We start from the raw sequence: 24,537 nt of genomic DNA, 5'->3' as shown, positions 1-24,537 counted from the left end.
AAATGGAAATCCTGATGGACTCACTATATTATAAATTATTTTAAAGTGTCATTTCGGTCTCCTTTGTATAAAGGTTGATATACCCAGCCACCTTTGTAAAAGGAGTCTCTAACTTCTAGTTTAAAAAATGAAAAGGAATCAACTTTGGCTTGCAAATTGCATATCCTTGACTCACTTATAGGCCAGGCATTTCGAAAGGATGAGAAAGAAGCTGAGAATACAATTTTGATAACTATCAGAACCAAAATGCAAAGAAATTGTCAGGTCTATACTTTCTCCTTAGCAAAGATTATTTTATATGGAAGTAAAATATGTTGACTCGTATTTCAGACTTCAATAGTTATTATTTGAAAAGTTAAATATTAAGAAGTTTAGTAGCTTTTAAGGTCAAAATTGGGCATATGAAATGAAGTGACAGTCACTCAGTCGTGTCTGACTCTTTGCTGTCCCATGGACTAAAGCCCACCAGTCTTCTCTGTCTATATTCTCCAGGGACGAATACTGAAGTGGGTTGCTGTTCCCTTGTCCAGGGAATCTTCCTGCCCCAGGGATCAAACCTGGGTCTCCTGCATTGCAGGCAGATTCTTTACCATCTGAGCCACAGGGGAAGCCCAAAATTGAGTATAATTTCCATTGTTTTTTACCTTTTACATTATATTCCTCTTATTTTATATAAGCAGTAAAGATTTTTCAAAATTAAACAAAAACTAAGAAGAATGGATACTTGAAAGATATACCACACACATAGTCCTATTTTGTTTAGAGTTTGTGTTTAAGAAACAAAATAGTGACTGTTTATTGAACGTCTACCATAACATGTCCATACAAACCACAGTACATATATTATCTAATATAATATTCTCAACATCCCCATAATTTAGTTTATTATCCCCATTTTGAAAGCAATCTGAGACTCAGGGAAGTTAAATTTACCCAGTTTGAGGAGTCAGGATTTATGTCCAGATCTGTGTACCTCCAGGGCTTCCCAGGTGGCTCAGCTGGTAAAGAATCTGCTTGCAATGTGGGAGATCCGGGTTCAGTCCCTGGGTTGGAAAGGTCCCCTGGAGGAGGGCATGGCAATCCACTCCAGTATTCTTCCCTGGAGAATTCCATGGACAGAGGAGTCTGGGAGACTGCAATCCAGGGAGTCGCAAAGAGTCAGACACAGCTGAGCAACTAACACTTTGACTTCACTGTGTGCCTCCAGCGTTCGTGTTCTTTCATTACCCTGCACATTTTTTTCCCGTTACAATCTGCGTCCCTGATGGTGTCCTGGGCCCAGTGACCTCCTTGGGCTTCCCTGGTGACTCAGCTGGTAAAGAAGCCATCGACAATATGGGAGACCTGCGTTCGATCCCTGGGGTGAGAAGGGAAAGGCTACCCATTCTGGCCTGGAGGATTTCACGGACTGTATAGTCCACAGGGTTGCAAAGAATCAGACACAACTGATCAGCTTTCACTTCAAACTGATGTAAACTCTTCTTTAAGAAAATGTTAGAAAGCTCCATGAAAGAAAGGCTGTTTTCAGTAAGTCCTGGGTCAGTGATAAGCTATTTAACAAACCTCTTTCATGTGACAGTATCTTATCACTTATCAGTTGTCCATTGAGAGTTCATCAAAAGTCACATACATGCTCTTTCATAAACATGAGGCTCCCCTCATAGCTCAGTTGGTAAGGAATCTGCCTGCAATGCAGGAGACTTCGGTTCGATTCCTGAGTCAGGAAGATCTGCTGGAGAAGGGACAAGCTACCCATCCAGTATTCTTGGGCTTCCCTTGTGGCCCAGCTGATAAAGAATCCACCTGCAATGCGGGACACCTGGGTTTGATCCCTGGGTTGGGAAGATCCCCTGGAGATGGGAAAGGCTACCCACGTCAGTGTTCTGGCCTGGAGAATTCCATGGACTGTATAGGCCACAGGGTCACAGAGAGTTGGAAACAATTGGGCAACTTTCACTTCACTTCACTCCATAAACATGATGGCTCTAGATACCTCAGGCCAAAGAGAACTAGTCTCCCTAAGCAGTCATTTATGCCACTTTGGTTCTGTGGCATCCTGGGATAGACCTGAGTTCAGTACCTATAGCAGACTTCAGCATGCTTATGACATAATAACAGGTGGCTTTAAAGTGAATAAAATATATAATCTGTTTTTCCTTTTTAAAAACCAAATAGTAGATATTTCAAGACTTTCTAGAATTAGTAAAATGGAGACAAGTAAAATCTTGAGGCTATTTGCAGTGCTGCATCATACAAGTATTCGTTTTGTGCCACTGAGAAATTTGTGATGTTTTCATGATGATCAGAAAATTCAGGGTGGGCGGGAGAAAGGAAAGAAAACTCAGTGCAATATGAAATTAAAGCCAAAAGTTGCTGAAATTTTAATCTACAGTAATAGTTTAGGGAACACATTAATTTTAATTATGTATCATCAGTAAGCATCAGTAGGATTGAAAATTAAAGCATGATATAATTTCAAAAGTTTTTGATAATACTGAGCAAGATTTTGTTAGGATTGCAAACAGCAACAGGATTACATTAGTACAGCAAGAAGCTAATATAGAAATAAGATGAGAGATTATTTGCTTACTGAAGAAAACATGCTTAAAGTGAGGCACACTAAAACCCAATTAATCATATTTATTTCTCAAGATTTATCCCCCAAATTTCAATTAATAATATTTTTTTCTGGTAACATAAATTTAGAGGAACTCTCTATCATGGGAAAATTTGATTGCCTTGACCTTGCTCCATATTTAACTTAGCATTCATTTTCCATAGAATGTAAAAGACAAGGGTATCATGAGAAAATTGAATCAAAGAGTCAAAAACATTATGGTGACTGTAGTCACTTGCATCTTCCTCCATGAAAACTTTGCCTGGAACTTTCAGGGAAAGTAACTGATGGACTAATTTCTCTTTCTGCCCTTCTTTAACCAGTTCACTTGTGAGAGGTGTTCTTGAGCACAAAAGTAAGCAAGATAAAGCAGAAACAGATCATGGATTATCAACTCCATTGTAAACCATTGGTAAAAGTAACAGAAGAGAGGGGGGAAAGAGGAAGAAAATGATGTTGGTCTGGAGTCTCACTCTGGTTCTCTTTCTTTATACTCAGTATGTAGCTTTGAAATAAAGAGACTCTTATGACACAAAGCTTTTTAAAATTCAAAGTTTTTACTCATGGCAAAAAAAAAAAGCAGTTCTTGTCTCTGTGCAGTATCTGGTATAAAAGTAAATGGACTTCATTACATATTCAGTATTATATCAATCTTAAAATGAGGAAATCCTCACTGAAATCTGTGGGAAAGTGTCTCCTCATTGGGACCTTACTGAAAATTGGGCTTAGTTATGAAAAAGAAATATCCTGCCACATAGTATTAATAAAAGAAAACCAAGTAACTATGAAATTTACAAAGTCTGCAGCACTCAGCTGTTCTATATGAGCTTAGAAAATAAATTTTTTGTAAGTAGAAGATTGCAAAGGAAATAAATTCATTTCTAAAGTTTCATTGTGAGCTGAACACATGAGTCATGTTATATTTTATGTAATTCAAATGTTAAGCAAAGACATTAAAGTTTGTGAATATCTGCTAAGGGTCAAAAAATAATAATTATGAGCAGCACTAGAAAGTTGATAAAAACTATCAGGATCAGAGAAAAACCTCCTAAGCAGTTAACCGAAATGAAGGTTTTGTGAAGAGGACAAAGTAATCTACAAGCACAAAGAATATAACCTGAATCAAGTCTCTATAAAAGCCAGCAATACCTTGGTCCATCTGGGAGTGGACTTTAAGCTCTGAATCTTCCCTTTGGTGTTCTTTGTGGCATGATATATGAAGTATTTTGTTTTGAAGTCCAGGTCAACCCAGAAGAAAAACAAATATTATAACTTTGTCAATACCAATGTCTCATGGAAGTGAATGCTGACAGACTTTGAACAAGATTTATGGCTTGAGCAGTTTATCATGTGTTTCTAACCCATTTCCCACAGTCTGTTACTCATAATAAGATATGGCTGTCTCCTGTTTCTTTGGCCTAGGGACAACAGTGTAAATGTAAACATGCTCATTAACATCAGCAGGGGCTTATTCTTTTTGAGAGCTTCCTGTACTTAAACAAATAGGTGTTCGTTGAGTATGAAGAAGAAAGCTGGCAAAGTTAACACAGCTTCCAGTATGACAAAGTCATCCCTATTTGTCACTCCGTTTGTATCATATTCACAGGCTCCTTTAATCTTGGTTTTTCTGGTGCTTTTCTAGCTATATTAACCCCAAGGAATGTGTAATATGAATCCTATTTTCTAGACTTGATGATGTAATTAAGGAGAAGCTAAATTGAAGACGGTTCAGGAAGTCTAGAAGTCATGCCCCACATCATCTAGCCATGAGAGCCAGAGGGACTAAATAGTGATTTCCACACCTGAGCTATCTATCCTCTGGGATTCTCATATATCTTTCTGCTGCTGCTTCATCTCACCACAGTGACTACAGGCATATCCAGAGTAGAGCTTTTAGCCAAAACTTGGGGAGTAGCCACCAGCCCTGTCATACATTCAGTGTTCATCAACCATGAACCTGTGTTTTCCTCAATGTTCTTAATTTCAGTTATTCTGTTCTTACATCAGTCATCTGAATGCAGCTATACATTTTAAACCGGGGATGTAGTATGTGGCTTCCCAGGTGGCGCTAGGAGAAAAGAATCAATCTGCCAATGCAGGAGATGTAAGAGAGGGGAATTCAATCCCTGGATCGGGAAAATCCACGAAGGAAATGGCAACCCATTCCAGTGTTCTTGTCTGGGAAATCCCACAGACAGAGGAGCCTAACTGGCTACAGTCCATGGGGTCACAAGAGTTGAACATGACTGAGCAACTAATGCTTCCACTTTTCACACACTCTTACCTATCATACATGGTAGAATCCATTTTTCTTCCTCCCCCACACAAGCTATTACACATCAAGTTTTTGCTTATCTTTCAAGTGAAAAAAAATTGTTCCTTGTTTTAAATAAGCTTAATTAATAGTGGACATGAGTTTTGGTAGGCTCTGGGAGTTGGTGATGGACAGGAGGCCTGGCATGCTGCAGTTCATGGGGTCACAACTAGTCAGACACGACTGAGCGACTGAACTGAACTGAATTAATAGTGAGACAGAGGAGTTTTTTTCCTTTTTCATAGACAAGTGTTCTCCAGAAAGATTAAATAGCTAAAGGTAAATCAGTTCTTAGAAATGCTTCAATAGACTATGGGAAAATACATACTCAACCTAGGGATAAATCCGTAAGATGTTAATAATTTTTTACCTCATCTATTCAAAAGTATGCATGTAAAAAAGCATCAGGATATAACTATATGGCAACTAACATACCAAGAAATAACATTTGCTATACATGGCAAACAAATTGTTAACACCCATAATATATAAGGAGTTTCTACAAATCAGTAAGAAAAACAACCCAATAGAAAAATGAGTATTTTTAGAAGAAGAATCCTAAATGGCCAAAAAATGAAAAAATATTCAACCTTTGTTATTTACTACTAGCATAAAATGTTTGTCTTACTATGTCAATACATATAAATCTTGATTCTTGTATTAAACACTGTATGGGTTGTTGGTTTTTATTTAAATATTAATCCGTTGATGGATGTCTAGGTTCTTTTCTACTTTTTGCTATGATAAACAATTCTACAATGAATTTGTATGTGTGTGTGTTACGTTTGTTCAGTCGCTAAGTCACATCCAACTCTTTGGGACCCCAGGGACTGCTGCACTCCAGGCTTACCTGTCCTTCACTATCTCCCAGAGTTTGCTCAAACTCATGTCTTTTGAGTTGATGATGCCATTCAACCATCTCATCCTCTGTCACCCCCTTCTCTTCCTGCCCTCAATCTTTCCCAGCATCAGTGTCTTTTCCATTGAGTTGGCTCGTCCCTTCAGGTGGCAAAAGTGTTGGAGCCTGAGCTCCAGCATCAGTCCTTCCAATGAATATTCAGGGTTGATATACTTTAGGATTGACTGGTTTGATCTCCTTATTGTCCAGGGTAGTCTCTAGAGTCTTCTCCAGCACCACAGTTCTAAAGCATCCGTTCTTTGGTGCTCAGCCTTCTATATGGTCCAACTCTCCCATCTGTACATGACTACTGGAAAAATCATAATTTTGACTATGTGGACCTTTGTTGGCAAAGTAATGTTTCTGTTCTTTAATTTAATATGCTGTCTAGGTTTGTCATAGCTTTTCTTTCAAGGAGCAAGCGTCTTTTGATTTCATGACTGCAGTCACCGTCCACAGTGATTTTGGAGCCCAAGAAAATAAAATCTGTCACTGTTTCCTTTTCACCCCATCTGTTTCATGAAGTAATGGGACCAGATGCCATGGATCTTAGTTTTTTGAATGCTGAGTTTTAAGCCAGCTTTTTCACTCTCCTCTTGCATAGACGTTATCAGTTTTTTTAGTCTTGGTAGGTTGAAAACTCTACTTATTTTAAAAAGGTTTTTTTTTTTCCTTTAATTATTTCTAAGATGTAGTATCTCTTAATGTTTATATATTAACTGCTTTATGCCATTTGTTTTTCTTCATTTATTACTTGTTTATTTTCTTCATAAATAAGTGCTTTTTCTGCCCTTTACCTGTTTTTCTATTAGTGTCTGTATTGATTATACGAACTCTTTATGTAGTCATGATATCCCTTTTCTGCCATACAAGTTTAAATTTGTGAGTTTTATACCTTGTTATACTTATATCCTAATTTTTACTTGCCAGCTTTTTACACATCATATTAATATTTCTACATCAGTTTAGTTCATGTCTGTTCATTATTTATTCAGCTGCATCATTTATATCTTTTTTCCATTAGATCATTGTTTTCTTTCTAGATTGTATCATCTGTAAAATCAAGAATTATGTCTCCTCGTATAGGTCTGGCACAGCATCACTTATTTGATAATAATGATTTCTTCTTAATGATGGCTACATAGGTGAGACCTAGAAATAGATGCTCAGGAACTGACAGACTACATAGAGCCTACAGACTGATTATAGATCCTACCAGCAATAGACTTTTGCCATCCTTCACCAGACTTCACTATTATATTTGAACAACAGAATGGTGTGGTGTTACTGTGTAATGGATCTACTATGCATATTCTCACTGCTTTAAGTTCTCTGATCATATAAAAAGAGAAGAATGCACTAGTTTAGTGTTTGATCTTTACCACATAGATCTAATGTCACGATCAGTGCTTTCAGTATTTTCTTTGAAATCACATAAAGGTTCATATGTGCCAGGTTTCATAAGCATCACATGATAGGGTCAAGAAATACAAATTCCAAGGCAGAATTTATATGCCCAGTTCACATATGACAGTAATACTGTATAACCATATGTTGAGTATAATACACAGTATGTAAATGCTCTTCTTGAATGCAATCCAATCAATAAAACCTAAAATAAATAACACTTTAATAACACATTTCAGATCAACTGAAAATGGAATAGATGGACTCTATGGCAAGAACATCCCAATAAAATTGACATTGAAAGGCCATTAAAACACAGAGAGTAAAACAATCTTGAAACTAAAGAAAAACTGTGAATATTTAGAAGTTTTTAAAAAGCCTACTACATTGCATGCCAAGATATAGCAGTCGTTTTTATTTAAAGAGCTATTTCAATAAAAACTGGATTGCCAAGCATTAAAAGGTAAATTCCATTTGCCATCACCAGTAACTGAAAGAAACTTTAAAAAAAATATACAATATTAACCTTAAAAAAGCTTAAAATGCACAATATTTAATAGAAAAAACTGAAAAAGTCCACTTTTAGTCATAATTGGAACTGTTGAAAGATTGACCTATTTTATCATTAAAAAAGGTTATGGGAAAGCTACTGAAGTTAACTTCAAAAGCCTAGCAGTAAAAGTGATTGTAATGTCAGTAAAACTGAAACAGATCGAATAACCCCTAAGTAGTACTAATCCACTGCATCTTTGAACATGTATATGCCTCTTTTTAAGCTGGAAAAGTTGCCCTTTTTTTTTCCTTGTTTCCAACATCCCTTTAAAAAACAAATCTATCTATTCAACTATTAACAGTCAGCAGCTCAGTACAGAAGCTGCCTTTACTCAATGGTGATATGAGCTAAGATTTGAAATATTTTTTCCTCTTTGGCCTGGTTCTGGAAAATATAGTTTCCTCAGTCTACCTTGTACAGAGAGGGCTTCTGTTTAAGTATTTATGTACTGTATGTATACAAGCAAATGCATTAATGAAGGTGACATACAATATTTTAACTGTTTTTTTCTCTTGCTTATCAGCTCAGACTCTTACACCAGAATTGATGTTTGTGTTGTAATTGACATTTTCAGCTTTAATTTTGTCTCTTCAGATCCTGGGAAGACTTTGCCTGAAGCCCTTGATTATTGTACAGTTTGGCTGCAGACGGTACCTGGAGAAATAGACAGCAAAAGTGGTATTCCACCTTCACTTGTAACATTACAAATTAAAGATTTTCTTAATGGACCAGGTAAGAAAGTCATAATTCAAACTTTTTTTTTCCTGTGAGTCTCTTAATGTGTACATGGAGTTGCTAGCAATCTTGACGTTCTTTGCCAACCATGAGTAATTCATTTGTTTTCCAGGCGTGTACTCTTCTCAGGCTACCTGTTCTAGAGATTAAAAGGCAAATATTAATATGCATTAAAATTTACCATTAGTTTGACAATAAGTAGTTATCAATTAAAAACTAGTTGTCATTTTATTTCTACCTTTTCTACTAATTAACTGTGGGACCTTAGGCCATTGTCTAATCTCCTGTGCCTCAGTTTCTTTACCTGTAAATGAAGAGATAAAATAGGTAATGGATGGATAGATGGGTGGGAGCATGAATGGATAGATAGGTGGATAGGATACATGACATACACAGACAAGATAATATACATAGGTAGATTGGATTAGATAAATACTTACACATTTCAAATGCTTAGCAAAGTGCTTGGGACATATTAACACTCAATTTTAAATAGATATAGATATCAAAAAGTATTAAGTGCTTATTATGTCCCAGGTACTAGGTGCTTTATATACTTGTATAAAGCCAAGGTATAGGCTCTATAATTAATCCCATTTTACAAATAAAGAAGCTAAGACTTAGAAAAATTAAGTCAATTGCCTGAGATCACGTAGCAAAGGAGCCATTCAAACTTAGTTTCTTTATGACTCCAAAGACCTAGGTAACTTCTATACTGCACTAATTTTAGTATAACTAAAGGTTTTTTCTTTCTTGTCTATCTCCTCCTTACGCTCTTTGTTTTTGCTGCTCTATTTCTTCCTCCTTCATCTCATGTTTTTTTAATTAATTTTTTTATTTTTAATTGGAGGATAATTCCTCTTCTTTTCTTTGTTACTCTTACATCACCTCTTTGAGATCTGAGTTGTTTATTTAACAGAAATTACTACAGTTGAGTTTTCCTTTTGTTATACTCACAGTGCTGCAGAACATGTTAGTCATTCAAAGAATACCAGTTTCTTCATTAGTAGTTTAAAACTGGCGTTATACTGTCCTGAGATCTCTAGCAGTGTATTGCAAGGCATGAATTTTGGTGATTGAAAGCTATCCCTATGTGGACCTGATTAAGTTTGCGTGCCACAACCAGTAAATTATGACTCATGACTACAAATAGAGAAAGTGGCCCACCATCAGGACTAGAGTAGAAAGAGCATGAAACCACCTCAGTTGGCCCTTTCACTGGGGCTCAGTTCTTCTTACACATGTTTATCTGACACTGGGATTTAAAACATACAGATATATGAAGAATTAGTTCTAATTTTTAGTATCTAGATTTACTATATAGGTGTGGTTTTAAGGGAAGAAGCTGATGATGAAGTCTAAAGGATTCATTTAAGATGGATGCATCCTTTAGAACGCTGGATGGTTGAAAAAGAGTGTGAGTCCTCAGTTAGTGAATGTGAAGTACCATATTTTATTGAATTCAAGCAACCATCAATGTAGGAAAAAAACATTTTATATACTACTAAGAAAAAAATAGCTGCTGTTTAGGCTATTATATATATATATATATATAATATACATATAAAATATATATGTATAGGATGTTTCCCTGGTGGTAAAGAATCCACCTGCAACCTGGAGAAGGAAATGGCAACCCACTCCAGTGCTTTTGCCTAAGAAATCCCATGGACAGAGGAGCCTGGCAGATTACAGTCCATAGGGTAGCAGAGAGTCAGTAGCTTTCTTGCTTCTTCAGTTGCAAGACAAAAGACTGAACATGCCAGAATGAATGAATTAGGGTAAGAACATGACTATTTCATGTAGAAGTGATAGGGAAATGCGTTTACTTCCTTTTTCTTTTAGTTTCAGATTTCTTTTGCTTTTAGGCACAGTCTTTCACCTTTTTTTTTTTTTTTCCACTTTTTTTTTTTTTTTTATTAGCTGGAGGCTAATTACTTTACATCATTACAGTAGTTTTTGTTATACATTGAAATGAATTAGCCATGGATTTACATGTATTCCCCATCCCAGTCCCCCCTCCCACCTCCCTCACCACCCCATCCCTCTGGGTCTTCCCAGTGCACCAGGCCCGAGCACTTATCTCATGTACCCAACCTGGGCTGGTTATCTGTTTCACCCTAGATAATATACATGTTTCAATGCTGTTCTCCTGAAACATCCCACCCTCGCCTTCTCCCAGAGTCCACAAGTCTGTTCTATACATCTGAGTGTCTTTTTCTGTTTTGCATATAAGGTTATCAATACCCTCTTTCTAAAGTCCATATATATGTGTTAGTATACTGTAATGGTCTTTATCTTTCTGGCTTACTTCACTCTGTATAATGGGCTCCTGTTTCATCCATCTCATTAGAACTGATTCAAATGAATTCTTTTTAATGGCTGAGTAATATTCCATGGTGTATATGTACCACAGCTTCCTCATCCATTCGTCTGCTGTGGCCAAAACTTCCAAAATTATGTTGAATAGTAGTGGTGAGAGTGGGCACCCTTGTCTTGTTCCTGATTTCAAGGGAAATGCTTTCAATTTTTCACCATTGAGGGTGATGCTTGCTGTGGGTTTGTCATATATAGCTTTTATTATGTTGAGGTATGTTCCTTCTATTCCTGCTTTCTGGAGAGTTTTAATCATAAATGGATGTTGAATTTTGTCAAAGGCTTTTTCTGCATCTATTGAGATAATCATATGGTTTTTATCTTTCAATTTGTTAATGTGGTGTATTACATTGATTGACTTGCGGATATTAAAGAATCCTTGCATTCCTGGGATAAAGCCCACTTGGTCATGATGAATGATTTTTTTAATATGTTGTTGGATTCTGTTTGCTAGAATTTTGTTAAGGATTTTTGCATCTATGTTCATCAGTGATATTGGCCTGTAGTTTTCTTTTTTTGTGGCATCTTTGTCTGGTTTTGGAAGTAGGGTGATGGTGGCCTCATAGAATGAGTTTGGAAGTTTACCTTCTTCTGCAATTTTCTGGAAGAGTTTGAGTAAGATAGGTGTTAGCTCTTCTCTCAATTTTTGGTAGAATGCAGCTGTGAAGCCATCTGGACCTGGGCTTTTGTTTGCTGGAAGATTTCTGATTACAGTTTCGATTTCCTTGCTTGTGATGGGTCTGTTAAGATCTTCTATTTCTTCCTGGTTCAGTTTTGGAAAGTTATACTTCTCTAAGAACTTGTCCATTTCTTCCAAGTTGTCCATTTTATTGGCATAGAGCTGCTGGTAGTAGGCTCTTATGATCCTTTGTATTTCAGTGTTGTCTGTTGTGATCTCTCCATTTTCATTTCTAATTTTATTAATTTGGTTCTTCTCCCTTTGTTTCTTAATGAGTCTTGCTAATGGTTTGTCAATTTTGTTTATTTTTTCAAAAAACCAGCTTTTAGCTTTGTTAATTTTTGCTATGATCTCTTTAGTTTCTTTTGCATTTATTTCTGCCCTAATTTTTAAGATTTCTTTCCTTCTGCTAACCCTGGGGTTCTTCATTTCTTCCTCCTCTAGTTGCTTTAGGTGTAGTTAGGTTATTTATTTGACTTTTTTCTTGTTTCTTGAGGTAGGCCTGTAATGCTATGAATCTTCCCCTTAGCACTGCTTTTACAGTGTCCCATAGGTTTTGGGTTGTTGTGTTTTCATTTTCATTCATTTCTAGGCATATTTTGATTTCTTTTTTGATTTCTTCTATGATTTGTTGGTTATTCAAAAGCGTGTTGTTTAGCCTCCATATGTTTGAATTTTTAATAATTTTTTTCCTGTAATTGAGATCTAATCTTACTGCACTGTGGTCAGAAAAGATGACTGGAATGATTTCAATCTTTTTGAATTTACCAAGACTAGATTTATGGCCCAGGATGTGATCTATTCTGGAGAAGGTTCCGTGTGCACTTGAGAAAAAGGTCGAAGTTGATTGTTTTGGGGTGAAACGTCCTATAGATGTCAATTAGGTCTAGCTGGTCCATTGTGTCCGTTAAAGTTTGTGTTTCCTTGTTCATTTTCTGTTTAGTTGATCTATCCATAGTTGTGAGTGGGATATTAAAGTCTCCTACTTTTCTTGTGTTACTATTAATTTCCTCTTTCATACTCGTTAGCATTTGCCTTACATATTGCGGTGCTCCTATGTTGGGTGCATACATATTTATAATTGTTATATCTTCTTCTTGGATTGATCCTTTGATCATTATGTAGTGTCCATCTTTGTCTCTTTTCACAGACTTAATTTGAAAGTCTATTTTATCTGATATGAGTATTGCGACTCCTGCTTTCTTTTGGTCTCCGTTTGCGTGGAATATTTTTTTCCAGCCCTTCACTTTTAGTCTGTATGTGTCCCTTGCTTTGAGGTGGGTCTCTTGTAGACAGCATATATAGGGGTCTTGCTTTTGTATCCATTCAGCCAGCCTTTGTCTTTTGGTTGGGGCATTCAACCCATTTACATTTAAGGTAATTATTGATAGGTATGGTCCCATTGCCATTTATTTTATTGTTTGGGGTTCACGTTTATACCACCTTTCTGTGTTTCCTATCTAGAGAAGATCCTTTAGTATTTGTTGAAGAGCTGGTTTGGTGGTGCTGAATTCTCTCAGCTTTTGCTTGTCTGTAAAGCTTTTGAGTTCTCCTTCATATCTGAATGAGATCCTTGCTGGGTAGAGTAATCTAGGTTGTAGGTTATTCTCTTTCATTACTTTAAGTATGTCCTGCCATTCCCTTCTGGCCTGAAGGGTTTCTATTGATAGATCAGCTGTTATCCTTATGGGAATCCCTTTGTGTGTTATTTGTTGTTTCTCCCTTGCTGCTTTTAATATTTGTTCTTTGTGTTTGATCTTTGTTAATTTGATTAATATGTGTCTTGGGGTGTTTTGCCTTGGGTTTATCCTGTTTGGGACTCTCTGGGTTTCTTGGACTTGGGTGGCTATTTCCTTCGCCATTTTAGGGAAGTTTTCAGCTATTATCTCCTCGAGTAACTTCTCATGGCCTTTCTTTTTGTCTTCTTCTGGGACTCCTATGATTCGAATGTTGGGGCATTTCACATTGTCCCAGAGGTCCCTGAGGTTGTCCTCATTTCTTTTCTTTTTTCTTTTTTCCTCTCTGCTTCATTTATTTCCACCATTTTATCTTCTAACTCACTTATCCTATCTTCTGTCTCTGTTATTCTACTCATGGTTCCCTCCAGAGTGTTTTTTATCTCATTTATTTCATTATTAATTTTTAATTGACTTTTTTTTATTTCTTCTAGGTCCTTGTTAAACATTTCTTGCATCTTCTCAGTCTTTGTCTCCAGGCTATTTATTTGTAACTCCATTTTGTTTTCAAGATTTTGGATCATTTTTATTATCATTATTCTAAATTCTTTTTCAGGTAGATTCCCTATTTCCTCCTCTTTTGTTTGACTTGGTGGGCTTTTTTCATGTTCCTTTAGCTGTTGGGTATTTCTCTGCCTTTTCATCATGTTTAGATTGCTGTGTCTGGAGTGGGCTTTCTGTATTCTTGTGGTCTGAGGTTCCTTTTTATTGTGGAGGTTTCACCCAGTGGGTGGGGTTGGACGATTGGTTTGTCAAGGTTTCCTGGTTAGGGAAGCTTGTGTCAGCGTTCTGGTGTGTGGAATTGGATTTCTTCTCTCTGGAGTGCAATGGAGTGTCCAGTAATGAGTTTTGCGATGGGTCTCTGTGTTTGGTGTGGCTTTGGAGAGCCTGTATGTTGACACTCAGATCTATGTTCCTGCGTTGCTAAAGAATTTGCGTGGTGTGTCTTGTACTGGAGCTTATTGGCTCTTGGGTGGTGGTTGGTTTTGGTGTAGGTGTGGAAGCTTTTGGATGGTCTCTTATTCCTTAATGTTCCATGTAGTCAGGAGTTTTCTGGTTTTCTCAGGATTTGGGCTCAAGTCTCCTGCCTCTGGATTTCAGTTTTATTCTTCCAATAGTCTCAAGGCTTCTCCAACTATACAGCACTGATAATAAAACTTCTAGGTTAATGGTGAAAAGATTCTCCACCGTGAGAGACAACCAGAGAGGTTCACAGAGTTACATGAAGAATAGGAGAGGGAGGAGGGAGATAGAGGTGAGCAGGAGGAGAAAAAGGGGACTCAAGAGGAGAAAAAGGGGACTCAAGAGGAGAGAGACAGATCTACGCAGTTATCTGTTCCCAAAGTGTTCTCCGTAGCCCAGACACCCACAAAGATTCACAGAGTTGGATTGGGAAGAGAAGGGGAATGGAGGAAATAGAGGTGTCCTAAGGTAGAAAACAGAGAGTCAAAAGTGGGAGAGTATCACCACACTCCTGAATAGAAATGGGAACTGAATATTGGATTCTTAAATGACCAAAATTTATATCACATACTACTGAAAAACAAAGATTGAAAATCTAGTGTAGAGGTTAGACTCTTTGAAATACAATATTTAAAAACAAAAACACAAAAAAATTAAAACTGTATATGAAGTTCAGTTTAAAAATAGGGTTTCTCTCTCTCTCTCCCTTTTTTTTTTTGGCAAGGTTATAGTGAAATGAAAATGAAAGTTAAGGAATAATAGAGGAGTATTAGAGGACTCTAAAAGGAAATAGGAGAGAAAAAACAAGAAAAAGAAAGAAAAAAAAAAAAGAAAAAAAAATTTTTTTTCCTAATTAAAAAATCGTAAAAATATATGAAAATGAAAGTTGAGGAGTAATGGGGGAGTAATAGGGAATTATAAAAGAAAATAAAAGAGAAAAAATAAAAAAGAAAAAAAAAATTTTTTTTTTTAATTAAAAAAAAAAAATATGTACATATATATCTAGGAATTTCTCTGAGGTTGTTGCGGTCAGCGTAGGTTCAGTTCAATTTCAGATAGCTCCTCTTTCCAGCTTACACTTCTCGATATCTGTAGGCCCCTTCCTGTGTAGTCGGTGTTACCTTCAGGGATTTTAATCTGTTGCACCGGTCCTTTCTGAAGCGGTTCCCTTCGTTTATTTGGCTTCTGTTTGCTCTCTTTGGTGTCTAATTTCCGCCCTGACACAGGCGGGCGGAGGTGATCTCTTATTTAGGTGCTCTAGTTCAGTTCAGTCCTGCTACGGGGAGGGCGGGGCGCTGCAGACAGATACCTCTCTGTGTGGATAGCACTCACCGTGTTCCGGCCACACTGGGTTTGCCCTGCTCACGGGTGTCTGTGCTTTCCCCGTCTATACTGCTCAGGCTCCCGGCTGCTCTACATGGAGCGGGCCCTGCGTTGAGTGCGGTTCCAGTTTTTGGGTACTCCACAAAAGCGCAGGTTCGGTTGCTCCTGCGTTTTGTGCCTTCCCCGGCCTGAGCGGTTCAGGCAGCCAGAGGCTTGGGCGCACTCTCCCGGGTGCAGCACGCCTTTTCCCTCCGCGGCGAGCGGCCCAGGCAGCCAGAGGTTTGGGCGCCCTCTCTCCCCGGGTACGGCGCACTTTTTCCCTCCGCGGCCCCAGCAGGCACCGCCAGTCGGGTCTCAGGAAGTCTTTAGATGGAACCCCGAGGCCTGTTTGCAGTGTGGGAGGGGGTGGCTTCTCATGGGCTGAGTTTGCCCTTTTCCCCTACCCCCTGCCTCCTATCTCCAGCGGGGATGGGCCGGCTCTTCTCTGGAGATTCTCAGTCCCTTTGTTTTGCGAACCACCGGCAGTGTGTTTGGGCCAGTTAATTTTGTCCCTTGCTATCCCATAGTTTAAAAAAGCTCCCTCCGATTGCTCTCAGGGTCTTTGGGCCGGTCCTCACCCTAAGCAATGCCGCCCGCTCCTCTCCGTTCCGCCCCGCTTGTTGCTGGCGGGTGCGGGCGTCTGGGGTACTTTTCTGCTGGGAGTTGCTTTTAGGCACGTAATCTGTGGGCCTTGTTTAATTTTTCCTCCCAGTTACCGTGCCAAAAACTTCCCCCAGTCCCGCCAGTGAGAGGGTTTCCTGGTGATTGGAAACTTCCTCTATTAAGACTCCCTTCCCGGGACGGGTCTCCGTCCGTAGCTCTTTTGACTCCCTTTTTATCTTTTATATTTTGTCCTACCTCCCTTCGAAGACAATGGGCTGCTTTTCTGGGCGCCTGATGTCCTCTGCTAGCGATCAGAAGTTGTTTTGTGAAATTTGCTCAGCATTCAAATGTTCTTTCGATGAATTTGTAGGAGAGAAAGTGGTCTCTCCGTCCTATTCCTCCGCCATCTTCAGTCTTTCACCTTTTGGCTAGAAAGTTCCCTTCGAGTTTACATTTGATTGATTTGTTTCTAAAAGGGATGGGATCTTCAAGTCAGCAGTAAATTGTGTACCATATTTTTATGTCTCCCATATAATTTGAATTTTGAGAAATATAAATGAGCAAATGAAAACTTATATGTTTATCATTCTGTCATTCAATTTGACTATGTATGACTTTTACAACTGTTGTACTTTGTGTTTCTTATTTTTTTTTAAATTGGAAACTGCATATCTGCTACTTCTAATTTTATGCCCATTCAGTAATAAAGATTGTCTATCTGGGGTTCGAGCTTTTAAATTAATGAATTGAAATAGTTATTTTACAGCAGTGGTTCTCAAACTGCAGTGTGCATTTGAACATTTCTGGAGTTCTGGTTAAATGCAAATGTGGTTTAATAGGGATGAAATTCTATGTTTCTAACAAGCTCACAGGTAAAATGAATACTGTGGATCTGGAAACACTTTTTGTACCAAGATTTCATATGACTCATATATTAATAATATATGTTTGTATTAGACCATCAATACAATTACTGAGACTCAAACTGCAGATATTTTGGGGCATAGGAGAGTGGAAAATGATACAAAGAATGACTGTTTTTTAATTTTATTTATTTTGGCTACTCTGAGTCTTCACTGCTGTGTGCTGGCTTCTCTAGTTGCAGGGTATAGGCCCACCACAGAGGCCCTGAGTGTTTTTTTTTTTTAATGATTTTTTTATTATGAGAAATCAAATACAATATCCAATATAAAATGGTTTAAGTTCTTCAAAGTCTAAAACATTTTTTAACCACGATTATTTTTCTGTCATGAATTATTTGAGGGGAGATTAGTTTGAATGATAAATCAGTTCTGTGCGATTCCACTAGAACATTAAGCTAACAGCCTGGAACTACTCCAGTATTTGCCACCTTAGAGAAGATTTCCTTGCTGTAAACAGTTTATCATGTCAAGTATGTTTAGGGACTTCCCTGGTGGCTCAGATGGTAAACCATCTGCCTACAATGTGGGAGACGCGGGTTCGATCCGTGGGTTGGGAAGATCCTTTGGAGAAGGAAATGACAACCGACTCCAGTATTCTTCCCTGGAAAATCCCACGGACAGAGGAGCCTAGTAGGCTACAGTCTATGGGGTCGCATAAGAGTCAGACACGACTGAGAACGTTAAGCTAACAGCCTTGAACCACTCCAGAATTTGCCACCTCAGAGAAAATTTCCTTGCTATAAACAGTTTGTCCTGTAAAGTATGTACATAGGTATTATTAAATAAAAATTGTTATCTCTCTGTAAACAGCTACTCTATATTAATTTAGAGATCATTAGGAATAGTGGGACATAATAAAGCATTTTTTGCTGTTCAGTTCAGTTACTCAGTCATCTCTGACTCTTTACAACCCCATGAACTGCAGCACACCAGGCCTCCCTCCCTGTTCATGACCAACTCCCGGAGTTCACCCAAACTCATGTCCATTGAGTCAGTGATGCCATCCAACCATCTCATCCTGCCTTCAATCTTTCCCAACATCAGGGTCTTTTCAAATGAGTCAGCTCTTCACATCAGGTGGCCAAGGTATTGGAGTTTCAGCTTTAACATCAGTCCTTCCAATGAACACCCAGGACTCATCTCCTTTAGGATGACTGGTTGGATCTCCTTGCAGTCCAAGGGACTCTCAAGAGTCTTCTCCAACACCACAGTTCAAAAGCATCAATTCTTCGGCACTCAGCTTTCTTTATAGTCCAACTCTCACATCCATACATGACTACTGGAAAGACTATAGCCTTAACTAGATAGACCTTTGTTGACAAAGTAATGCTTTTTAATATGCTGTCTAGGTTGGTCATAACTTGCCTTCCAAGGAGTAAACGTCTTTTAATTTTATGGCTGCAGTCATCATCTGCAGTGAATATGGAGCCCAAAAAAATAAAGTCAGTCACTATTTCCACTCTTTCCCCATCTATTTGCCATAAAGTGATGGGACCAGATGCCATGATCTTAGCTTTCTGAATGTTAAGCTTTAAGCCAACTTTTTCACTCTCCTCTTTCACTTTCATCTAGAGGTTCTTTAGTTGTTCTTTGCTTTTTGCCATAAGGGTGGTGTCATCTGCATATCTGAGGTTATTGATATTTCTCTCGACAATCTTGATTCCAGCTTGTGCTTCTTCCAGCCCAGCATTTCTCATGATGTACTCTGCATGTAACTTAAACAAGCAGGGTGACAATATACAGCCTTGACATACTCCTTTTCCTGTTTGGAACCAGTCTGTGGTTCCATGTCCAGTTCTAACTGTTGCTTCCTGACCTGCATACAGGTTTCTCAAGAGGCAGGTCAGGTGGTCTGGTATGCCTGTCTCTTTCAGAATTTTCCGGTTTATTGTGATCCATTCAGTCAAAGGCTTTGGCATAGTCAAGAAAGCAGAAATAGATGTTTTTCTGGAACTCTCTTTGCTTTTTCGATGATCCAGAAAATGTTGGCAGTTTGATCTCTGGCTCCTCTGCCTTTTCTAAAATCAGCTTGATCATCTGGAAGTTCACGGTTCATGTATTGCTGAAGCCTGGCTTGGAGAATTTTGAGCATTACTTTACTAGCGTGTGAGATGAGTGCAGTTGTGTGGTATTTGGAGCATTCTTTGGCATTGCCTTTCTTTAGGATTGGAATGAAAACTGACCTTTTGCAGTCCTGTGGCCCCTGCTGAGTTTTCCAAATTTGCTGGCATATTGAGTGCAGCACTTTCACAGCATCATCTTTTAGGATTTGAAATAGCTCAGCTGGAATTCCATCACCTCCACTAGCTTTGTTCGTAGTGATGCTTCCTAAGGCCCACTTGACTTCACATTCCAAGATGTCTGACTCTAGGTTATATATTATTTTATAGATTTTTGGCAACTCAAGAAAAAATATATTTTCCCAGATTTTAAGAGAAATATTATTTATGCTAAGACTGAAGGAACAAAATTCAGCTTTCTTGTGTTCCCCAGTACCATTCTCTTCCCTTAAAAAATAAAAAACCCTTTTTTTTAGTGTTGCAAATAATGCTTCTAGTATTATGTAGTATTATCATTAAGTATCTTTGGATACCATTAATTTAATCTGTATGTGCATCTATTTAAGTATCATTCCCAAAGAATGCTTCATGCTACAACTCTAAAATAGTGTATTTTCGTTTATTCCTTTGTTACTCCTGAATTAAAGTTTCAGTAGCAATAAAAGTTACGACCCCGAAGAGTAGAGGAAATACCGACTATAACTACCTACTCTTAAATTTTCTTCCTAAGGTGCAAACTTAACAGCTTTTGAATTCAGCCTTTCAGATTTTTTTCAAGGATTATTTTATCTAAACAAGGTGATGCATATGCTGCTCCCTAGCATTTGTTTTTGGGAAAATAATTCAGTGTTCTTGAGTATTCCCTGATTTCCTCTGTTCACTTAATAGTACCTTAGCACAATTGGTAGTCCCAACTTATACATCAAAAACCCCTTCAAAGCTCTCTCCACCCCCACCTCCTTCTTCAGAGGCAACAATTGTACCCATTAGCAAGGTCAGTGGCTTGGAGAAACCTGGAAAACAGCAGCTACCAGAAACCCACTAGAATAATAGCTCCAGCAGGTGATAGATTAGTTGGAACAAATTGGAACCATTGCAGTTCAGCAATCCTGGTTTCTTTCAAGCTGTTTTTAAAATGTCGTCATTTTAATACACAATCTAAGCCCCGCGGAACAGTCCACAGCAGGTTAATTTGAATCATATGATGTGTCACTGCCCTCAGCTGACATGAGCTCTATTCCATGTGTGAAGCCATAATAAATCCATTCCCAACCGAGGAAAATTCCCCGTGAGAAGGTGAACTAATCCAGGCCTCACACTGGCATGCTAGCCCTCTGTAATTGAAAGCAGGGCCACCTGTTCCCAGCACAGTTAGCCTATAGAGAAATTACTGTTAGATACTTCTTATATTGAAAACTCATTCATACTTTTTGCAAATTTGACATCATACAGAAACTTAGGAATGTGCCCCCTTGATCCCAGTTTAAAAGTTTGTTAACTATAGGATTTCTTAACTTTGAAATGAATTTTTTTTTTAATTTAATGAGAGCTGACACGTGAGAAGAAGAAATGGGAAGGGTGCAGACTTTTCTAATTAACTTAAGGTCATTTACAGAAATATTTGAACCCCCTGGAATTTTTTTCATTGTTTCTTTGTGGACATATATTTGAATACTGTCACTGTATCCACTAAATGACACTTAAAGGACAGCAAAGAAAAACTTATGCCAAACTAGGAGAACATTCCCACATTTATGTTTTATTATAAATAATTAGCATATCACAATTTTCATATAATTTTAGGCAACATAGTTATATCAAAGTTATGATTATAATTTCCTATTTCTTTTATTTTAATATACTTGGTGTCACTTGTTGAAACACATAGCCAGTGATAGTTTTTCTCATAATAGAATCACTTATTTACTCTCCTTAACTAACCTGTTAATTCATTTATATATGTCATTTTCAGTTTTCCTGATTTCATTCCAGCTTTGGATTGGTTTTATTTAATTTTTATTTTAAAATATTATTTGATTTTTAATTTTTTGTAGTCCATTTTTTATAAATTTACTGTTTTATAGGTTGAAAGGATTTTAATTTTCACTTTAAAAAAAATTCCTAACCATTCTAGAATTTCCTGTTTCCACAAGCCTCTTTGATTTGAATGAAAATACATACTGGAATAATGTGAAATACTACTTTAAAAACTTCTCAGATATAGTAACACACCATTCAAATAGGTTTGTTTATGATGAATATAAAGTAGAAATGCTAAGTTGCTTACTGCCAATTTTGTGTATTTTTAAAATGTTTTTACTTTTCATGATGATATCTGCTTTTATGTTCTGTTATTACAGAATTCATTACTATTGGGAATTAATCCAGACATAGGTAGAAGATGACTGACTGAGGGAAATTAAGATAACCTGAAAAAACACAAATAGCCTCCTGACATTTTCTGGAGTAGAAATTGAAGAATAAGTAATATGATTTTTATATACAAAAAGATGCAAAGTGAAGGAAAGCACATTTTAAAGCTAATTTTAATTAATTTAGTCTACTTATTGTAACTCTGATAGTTAACTCCTTGTTCTTTTCTCTTTAGAAATAGGCAGAAATAGGGCCAAGGTCCACACCTTGATCACTGGAGTCCTATCTCTATTTTAGTTTTACAACCATACTAGCAAGCTATCTTCTACATTTAAGAAATGTAAACTAGTTAATAAAGTGTGAGAACCTTGACTTTTACATTTACTAGGTGTTACGGATTTCAGTTTGCAGTGTCAGCATTGTACTATCATAGTTTATTTTCCCTATGATTTATCAAAATAAAACAATAAACTTGAGGTCAGGATGTCAAATAGAGAGTAGACCAAGGATTTTATTTTATTGCTTAACTTTTTAAATTGAAGTAGAGTTGATTTACAATATAGTGTTAATTTTAGGTATACACCATAGTGATTCAGCATTTTTTTAGCAGACCATTGTCAGTTATTGTATTTCCTGTGCAAATACTATATCCTTGTCACTTATCCATTTTATGTATAGTAGTTTGTGTCTGTTAACCCCATACTTCTAATCTGCATGGACTCTGTAGTCGTGACACATGGGCTCCAGAGCATGCAGTCCTCAGTTGTTGTGTCAGAAAGGGCTCTCTGGTTGTGGCACACAGGCTTAGTTGCTCATCAGCATGTGTGATATTAGTTCTCTGACCAGGGATTGAACCTGTGTCCTCTGCATTTCAAGGGGAATTCTGAACCACTAGAAAAGTCCCTGTTTGTGTATTTTAGATATTAACCCTTAATTAGTTACATTGTTTGCAAATATTTTCTCCCATTCCATAGGTTGTCTTTTCATTTTATTCCTTTGCTGTGAAAAAGCTTTTAAGTTTGATTAGGTCCCATTTGTTTATTTTTTTTGCTCTCCTTTATTTTGCATTGGAAAACTGATCTAAGAAATAGTATACAACCAAATAGTACAGAAAGTAATTGCAGTTTTGTATTATGAATATTAAGTCATTATCACTAGGCTGAAACACATGTTTGTTAATCAAAATAGGAACCATTGCAATCAATATATTTTTGCCAATGAGAAGTAGTTTGTTTATTCCTGTAGCGTAAAAATCCATGCTTCAGGATTCAGCAAACTCTTGGAGAGCATTTTCTGCCTCCCTCTGATTGTGGAAGCATTTTTCCTGCAAAAAGTTGTCAAGATACTGGAAGAAGTGATAGTCTGTTGATGAGAGATCAGATGAATATGGCAGATGAGGCAGAACTTCCTAGCCCAACTCGTTCAACTTTTGAAGCTTTGGTTGTGCAGTGGGCAGTCAGGGATTGTGGTAGAGAATTGGGCCCTTTCTGCTGGTCACTGCTGGCTGCAGGCATTGCAGTTTTTGGTGTATCTCATTGATTTGCTGAGCATACTTCTCAGATGTAATGGTCTCATCAGAATTCAGAAAGCTGTAGTGGATCAGAAGGGCAGCAGACCACCAAACAGTGACTGTGACTATATTTTAGTGCAAGTTTGGTTTTGGGGAGTGCTTTGGAGCTGCTTCTCAGTCCAACCATTGAGCTGAAAGTGAAAAGTGAAAGTCGCTCAGTCATGTCCCAACTTTTTGCAACCCCATGGACTATACTGTCCATGGAATTCTCCAGGCCAGAATACTGGAGTGGGTAGCCTTTCCCTTCTCCAGGGGATCTTCCCAACCCAGGGATCTAACCCAGGTCTCTCCCATTGCTTAGGGAAACCTAAGATTACTGGAGTGGGTAACTTATCCCTTCTCCAGCAAATCTTCTCAACCCAGGAATTGAACCAGGGTCTCCTGCATTGTGAAGCAACAGTTAGAACTGGACATGGAACAACAGACTGGTTCCAAATAGGAAAAGGAGTACGTCAAGCCTGTGTATTGTCACCCTGCTTATTTAACTTATATGCAGTGTACCTCATGAGAAACGCTGGGCTGGAAGAAGCACAAGCTGGAATCAAGATTGTCGGGAGAAATATCAATAACCTCAGATATGTAGATGATACCACCCTTATGGCAGAGAGTGAAGAGGAACTAAAAAGCCTCTTGATGAGAGTGAAAGAGGAGAGTGAAAAAGTTGGCTTAAAGCTTAACATTCGGAAAACTAAAATCATGGCATCTGGTCCCATCACCTCATGGAAAATAGATGGGGAGACAGTGGAAACAGTGTCAGACTTTATTTTTTGGGGCTCCAAAATCACTGCAGGTGGTGACTGCAGCCGTGAAATTACAAGACGCTTACTCCTTGGAAGGAAAGTTAGGACCAACCTAGACAGCATATTAAAAAGCAGAGACATTACTTTGCCAACAAAAGTCCGTCTGGTCAAGGCTATCATTTTTCCAGTGGTCATGTATGGATGTGAGAGTTGGACTGTGAAGAAAGCTGAGTGCCGAAGAATTGATGTTTTTGAACTGTGGTGTTGGGGAAGACTCTTGAGAGTCCCTTGGACTGCAAGGAGATCCAACCAGTCCATCCTAAAGGAGATCAGTCCTGGGTATTCATTGGAAGGACTGATGCTGAAGGTGAAGTTCCATTACTTTGGCCACCTCATGCGAAGAGTTGACTCATTGGAAAAGACCCTGATGCTGGGAGGGATTGGGGCAGGAGGAGAAGTGGGCGACAGAGGATGAGATGGCTGGATGTCATCACTGACTCGATGGGCATGAGTTTGAGTAAACTCCAGGAGTTGGTGATGGACAGGGAGGCCTGGTGTGCTGCGATTCATGGGGTCGCAAAGAGTTGGACACAACTGAGCAACTGAACTGAACTCCTGCATTGCAGGT

The 24,537-nt window shown here is 38.0% G+C and overlaps 1 protein-coding gene across 8 annotated transcripts in view; it reads left to right on the top strand.

Moving 5' to 3' along the window:
* VPS13B (vacuolar protein sorting 13 homolog B) overlaps positions 1-24,537 on the top strand; it is a 780,541-nt gene that overhangs the window by 550,609 nt on the left and 205,395 nt on the right. For all 8 annotated transcript variants that reach the window (XM_070477337.1, XM_070477338.1, XM_020914637.2 and 5 more), the window contains one exon: positions 8,384-8,521. In XM_070477337.1, coding sequence (XP_070333438.1) covers positions 8,384-8,521 — 138 coding nt within the window. The remainder of the gene's footprint in view (positions 1-8,383; positions 8,522-24,537) is intronic.

Source organism: Odocoileus virginianus, chromosome 15, assembly GCF_023699985.2.
Source record: "Odocoileus virginianus isolate 20LAN1187 ecotype Illinois chromosome 15, Ovbor_1.2, whole genome shotgun sequence".
NCBI lineage: Eukaryota > Metazoa > Chordata > Mammalia > Artiodactyla > Cervidae > Odocoileus > Odocoileus virginianus.
This window is presented reverse-complemented; position numbering and strand designations above follow the sequence as displayed.